This window comes from Actinia tenebrosa, unplaced genomic scaffold (genome assembly GCF_029948245.1).
Source record: "Actinia tenebrosa isolate PJP-AT-01 unplaced genomic scaffold, QUT_ActTen_1.0 PGA_scaffold17__23_contigs__length_9995812, whole genome shotgun sequence".
Taxonomy (NCBI): domain Eukaryota; kingdom Metazoa; phylum Cnidaria; class Anthozoa; order Actiniaria; family Actiniidae; genus Actinia; species Actinia tenebrosa.
Window position 1 is genome coordinate 5,149,793 of NW_028292577.1, and position 6,102 is coordinate 5,155,894.

General features: G+C 37.1%; 1 protein-coding gene across 2 annotated transcripts; it reads left to right on the forward strand.

Annotated features, from left to right (window-relative positions):
* Positions 1 to 688: 688 nt before the first annotated feature.
* LOC116308682 (putative G protein-coupled receptor 19) lies at positions 689 to 2,865 on the forward strand. 2 transcript variants are annotated; one of them, XM_031719159.2, is made up of 3 exons: positions 689 to 1,003; positions 1,093 to 1,223; positions 1,374 to 2,865. In XM_031719159.2, exon 3 carries the CDS (start codon positions 1,381 to 1,383, stop codon positions 2,464 to 2,466), a length of 1,086 nt encoding a protein of 361 aa, XP_031575019.1. In that variant the 5' UTR covers positions 689 to 1,003; positions 1,093 to 1,223; positions 1,374 to 1,380; the 3' UTR covers positions 2,467 to 2,865. The 2 variants fall into 2 exon arrangements, with proteins under 2 accessions (XP_031575019.1, XP_088887718.1); XM_089031592.1 differs by having other exon boundaries at positions 689 to 1,223.
* The last annotated feature ends 3,237 nt before the right edge of the window (positions 2,866 to 6,102 follow it).

Here is a 6,102-nt window from a genome sequence, read left to right on the forward strand (position 1 = left end):
TTTTCCCCCTTCAAAAAATATAGATTGATGAGCCATTTTTAAGCCGGCAAGAGTTTTCATAGTTTTCAACACCCCCTTAAAATCATGCAAAACAATTCGGCCCCCCTAAGCAAGGCTTGTAGCTTCTTCCAAAAATTGTGCATCCCCCCCATTTTTCTGATAAAAATTTTCCCATCCCCCCTAAATTTCACCCCCCCTCCCCCCCCCCCCCCCCCCCTCTGCCATACATTATGAACGCAGCCTAACGAAGGTTATTACAAAGCTGGTGATGATGATAATGATAATAATGTCGGATTTGGAAAGGATAGTGAAGATGATGATTATGATGATGCTGGTGGCGGAGAAGATGATGATGATGGTGATATTGATTATTTTTTTGGCGGAGGGAAAAAATAGTAGGACTTTGAGAAAACACACAGGAGATTAGCCATTAGACAAATCTACTCTCATGATGTCGCCGATTTGGGGGAATCAAGTCCACGATCACAGCGGGTGCATTAACAGATCATACTAACCACGACTTCTGGTCCTGCGTCAGTTAAGCTGTCAAATGAAAAAAAAAAAAAGCTTAAAGATTCGGACAAACATTGCATTCTGTTTAACCGCTACGAGGATTATACGAACCGATTTTATTATTTTTACTTAAAGTTACAATAAAAACCCATGTAAACTAAGATCAACTGCGATCGGCTGTGAAAATTATCTGCTGAAAGTAAACTTGTAAGTTTGTTTGTCCGAATTTCTTCTTTGTCTTCGTTTTTATGACGTCATGGCTGCGCTGCGCTATTTCCCTCCTGATACCCGTTTACACTAGCAGTCAAGCCGAAACTTCAAACATAGTAGCTCTCAAGTGCAAATCTCCTAGAGTCGCACTAAAGTTCGAGCATGTTCGAATTTGAGGCGCCTTTACTAATCGCCACTCAAGGCGCACGACAAAATTGCTAGTGTAAACGCGCCTTGAAAGGGCCTACATTTCCTACTAAGTCCTAGATCGCTGCATGATGTAAGCAACTAAAGTTAAAAGCCACTTCTTCTTGGACTAGTGTATTTTTCGAGTCATGCTGAGATTTATTAAATGTTTGCTCTCTTTAGAAGCACCCCACCGTTCATATAACGGTGTTAAAAATGCGGTTTCTTCAGTCTTAATACAAAGAAACGATTCCTGAAAACACTTAACTTGAAGCAAGAAGAGGTTCCTATCTGAATCTTCCCACATACTTTTGGTAAGTAGAAAATGTAATTGGAATTGGTAAAACATTCTACAAAAACACTCCTGGGTTTTGGGTATAATTTGAAAAAAAGAGGCATATAAAAGGCCATTCATGAAGAAGACCCCTCTAGTACTATTGAAGATGACAAAGATTCCTTTTTAGGGGCGGAATGGAGGCTAAGGAACAAGAAAACTCATCTCTCAGAACCAATAACAGTCGTAATGTAAGTGAAATAATCACCAGAGCATATGTCTTTGCTCCTGTCAGTAACAACGTCAAACTCGTTATATCCACTGCCATGCTCTTGTTTGGAGTGTATGGGTTGATTGCGAACTCTCTGATACTCTACTTCAAGCACAAGCAACACAGAAGAAGACGCCATTTAAGACAAAAACCATGCAGTCGATCCTTGACAGAATATTTCATCAATAGTCTTGCCTTGTCAGATTTACTTTCCTCTCTTATCAGCCTTCCCTTATTTACAGCTGAAATGTTCATAGATTTTGTTCACAATGACTGGATTTGTAAAGTCAATCGATTCTTAAACATCATCTTCCCAGTTATTACGATATTAAACCTTCTAGTTATTGGGGTAGAAAGATATTTTGCTAGTTTTCATCCATTTATTAAACCAAGTCGTCGTAAAGCTAAGAAAATAGTTGTAGGAGCTTGGTTCTTGGGTGCTTTGATAACTCTAGTTCCAATACCCACGTACAAGCTGATTCATTATGACATTGGAGAAAATTCGTTTACTTTAATGTGCAAATACGATAATTCTCTAGCTCTTTATCAAGGACTTTTCTTAGGTTTTGTTGTTGTCATATATTTCGTACCGAGTTCAATTTTAATTTTTGTGAATCTTCGTATTTTAAACTTAATTCGACGCCACAGGAATATCGGAAATCGATACCATTTTGGTCGGCTCAAAGCAACAAGAATGTTCGTATTTTTGATATTTGCATTTATCATTCCTTACTCGCTGTTTTCAGTTTATGGTGGACTGGTTGTCATTCTAAAGATTAGAGTCCCCTTAACTGCCGACTATTTAACTCGACACATGAGTGTGTTGCTCACATTTGCTAATGGAGCCATTAGTGCAAGTATATTGTTCCATAACGAAAGATACTTGAGAAAAATGCTCGTCGATATGTTGAATGACACTTTTCCCCATATCCAGATACAGGTTACTAACAAACGAGAGAACAAAATCCATCCGATGGTAACCCGAGAAATCAGACGAGTGCAGCAGTTATAATTTCAAAATTCTAGAAGGCAAACTTCAATTTTTTGAGAATTCTTGAGAAATGTTCTTTTATGACGAACGTGTTAAAATCATTACATATGAAAGAATCAACTCCCAAGAGTGGCATCACATGGTCTGAGACGTGCGCGCACAACAAAGAACGAAGCTACGAAGCTACGAAGCTAAAGAGGTCTATTGTGTCGTGGTGTGCAAGACTCCTACATGGAAGAACACTGGCACCAATTATTCATGAGTGACTTAGTGACATCCTGCTGTTATTCCCCTTCATTTTCACCTCAACAAATAAAATCCTGCTCCTCTAAGAAAATATTTAGAAAGAATCTTGCTAAAACGTTTCTAGTCCAACATTAGCCAGTGATGATATTATTTCTTTTGTTATTCTCACCTAATTATTATGCTTTTTTTTTTTTTTTGTCATTATAAATGTATTCAGGTTAGCATGTGTAAAAATAGACCCAAGCTATTTCTCTTTTCAATGTAATATTTGTGAATAGGCTACCTGACTCGATTAGTTTTTTGACTACTTCAGGTAACCTAACACCTTTTTTTCTATTATGATCTGCAAAATGTAATAGCATATCTTAATGTGGTGTAAATAAACTGATCTCTATCCTCGTCTACGTTTGTCTTCGTCTCTTGTATCTCTTTATCTCAAACACCACAAATTTGTACCTTCTTCATTTCCACTTTTTACCAAGAACACTTTTCATCGTCACTTTTAACCACTTACTTTATCTCAACTAGCTAGCTCCACCTGCAGCTCCTCAACCAATTCCTACTCCATCTACTCGTCTTATCCTTCTTCAACAATCTTTTATCTTAGTCTTACTTTCGTTCAATTGTAAAGCCGACGAGGATAACTGGTTCTTCGGCCACTTTAATTGATAATATCTATCTGAATACATTTGATCAAGTTGAGAATATCCATCCTGGGATTCTTTACACTGATATTTCTGACCGTCTCCCTGTTTTTGTCTTAACGTATGGAACAAATTTCAAAAAGCTTTATAAGAGAATCAACAAACGCGGTTTTCCTTTCAATTCAAGTAGAAGAAAATTTTTCTTATGATATGTCCCGGCTGGACTGGTCACTGATATATGAATCTAACGATCCTAACAAGCAGTACAATTATCTTATCAATACAATGAATAAGCTATATGACAAGCATTCCCGGTTAAGAATGTGCGAGTTAGGCCCCGTCCACACGTATCCGGAAACTTTTGTATCCGAAAATTTTTTTTTTTTCGGATACGAAAATGTTCGCGTCCACACGCAGCGTATTCGAATCGTTTTCACTGTCCACACGTATCCGGAAATTTCATGATCCGCCCTGATGCACGCTAGTGCCTAGTCCCTTTGACGGATAGTTTTTCTTATTGAGCATGCGCAAAATCGTGTTTACGTCATCGTATTCGAAAATGTGCGGATACGACCGTCCACACGTATCCGTATTCGGAGCGTATTCGAAATTTTCCACTCTGGAGACCGTTTTCGAAAATTTGCGGATACGGATACAAACATTTCCGGATAAGTATGGACGGGGCATTCGTTCAAGTAGTATGAAAAATCCCTGTATTACCCCAGGGATGTTACGCTCCATTAGGAGAAATAATAAACTGTATCGAGTAAAACTGAAAAATCCATCTACAAAAAAAACGTTACAAAATTTTGTAAGTACCGCAAAAAGTTGAACCATTTGATTAGAACCACGAAAAATGAATATTACGAATCAATACTAGATAAGTCTCAAGGCAATGTCAGAGGTACATGGAAAGTCATTGATGAAATATTAAATAAGAAAAAATCACAATCTAGTAATATTCCCTATGTAATGTACAATAACAAACGCTATACGATGTACCTGTTGAAATAAAAGCAAGCTCATCTCATAAGATGTTAAAACACGTTATAAAATTTTTCTATTATCTCAATAATACTACTTATTTTGCTTACTTGTGTATCATGGAATATTTGTATTCAGTTTTCAATTCTTGGTTTGCAATCAATCCCAAGAGAGCACAATAACAAAAGGGATGTCCGCCATGTTGGAAGATACAACAAAAGAATTCATTGAAAAATCTTTTGTCAAATTCTTCCAACATGGCGGCTATGACTAATAATACTAGGGTGTAGGAAGCTTCTTCATTAACCCTTTGGGTTGTATTCCTGCACTCTACCACCATAATAATCTACCCTTATGTTTTTTCATGTATTATGTTATATTGTCGTAAGTGGAAATAATAAAAAAAAAACAACTTGAAAACCCTTTTCTCCATAACTTTCACTTCCTCCACCTTCTTTTAGAAACTTTAACCGCCCACCGTTTAGCTCAGTTGGTTGAACACTGATCGGTCTGTTGTGTGGGAGATGTTCAAGTTCCGGCCGGACAAATACTCAGGATATTAAAATAACTGAGGAGAAGGTGCTGCCTTTGTAATAGAGAGTTTTAGATTTACGTCAACGGCAAACATGAAACGTCAGTTGACCAGTAAAAAATTCTTTTAAATTACTGAAAGAGAATCGCAAAAAAGTCCAAGTAGTAGAAAAACAAAAGAGTATTTGCGCTTGGTGAGAAGGTTTGTAAAAGGTAAAGTAAATTAAAGGAAAACTATGAAAACGTGGTCACGTTTGCCGTTTGCGGGGAGAAAAAAAAGTCAATCTAAAACTCTCTAGTGTTCGAGTTCCGGCCGGACAAACACTCAGGATATTAAAATAACTGAGGAGAATGTGCTGCCTTTGTAATAACAGCGTGTCCGGAAATTTTTGTATCTGTATCCGGAAATTTTCAAAAACGGTCTCCAGAGTGGAAATTCTCGAATACGCTCCGAATACGGATACGTGTGGACGGTCGTATCCGCAAATTTTCGAATACGATGACGTAAACACGATTTTGCGCATGCTCAATAAGAAAACTATCCGTCAAAGGGACTAGGCACTAGCGTGCATCAGGGCAGATCAAGAAATTTCCGGATACGTGTGGACAGTGAAAACGATTCGAATACGCTGCGTGTGGACGCGAACATTTTCGTATCCGCAAAAAAAATTTTCGGATACAAAAATTTCCGGATACGTGTGGACGGGACCTTCATTAACTACGTTTAGACTCCTTGTATGTGACGTCAAAGCAGCTCGATCTGGAGGACAAAACAAAAGAATTCAAATCTCCTGAAAATATTGTTCCTATTGTTTTGCCCCCTTCCCCCCCCCTCCCCCCCTCCCCTTTTCCCTGAATATGGTAAATTAATTTATTCCTAACAAAACAATGTAAATTAAGAAATAAAAACTTGTTAAAATCACTCTTCTGTGCCTTTAGAGTGCTTACACTAAATCCGTGAAACAAATACTAATTTTTAGCACTAAATAGTGATAATTAACCAATAGAAAACAAAGGATTCTGTATGAAATAGTACTAATTAGTACTATTTAATGTTCACGGTTTTAGTGCGTGCACTCTATCTCTGTATCTATCTTAATAAAAAATGTAAATTGTACTTACAAATATATCAGAAAATAAATATGAAATCTTTTTCTATCGACTATAGTTACCTTTTTTTTTTTTTACAAAAATTTCAACTTTTCTATATTGAATTTTAAAGCTCAAAGAAAATGTGTTGGACAGAAATCCT

Excerpts from the sequence above, each read along its gene's own strand:
- LOC116308682 (XM_089031592.1), top strand. The coding sequence starts at position 1,381 with ATGGAGGCTAAGGAACAAGAAAACTCATCTCTCAGAACCAATAACAGT.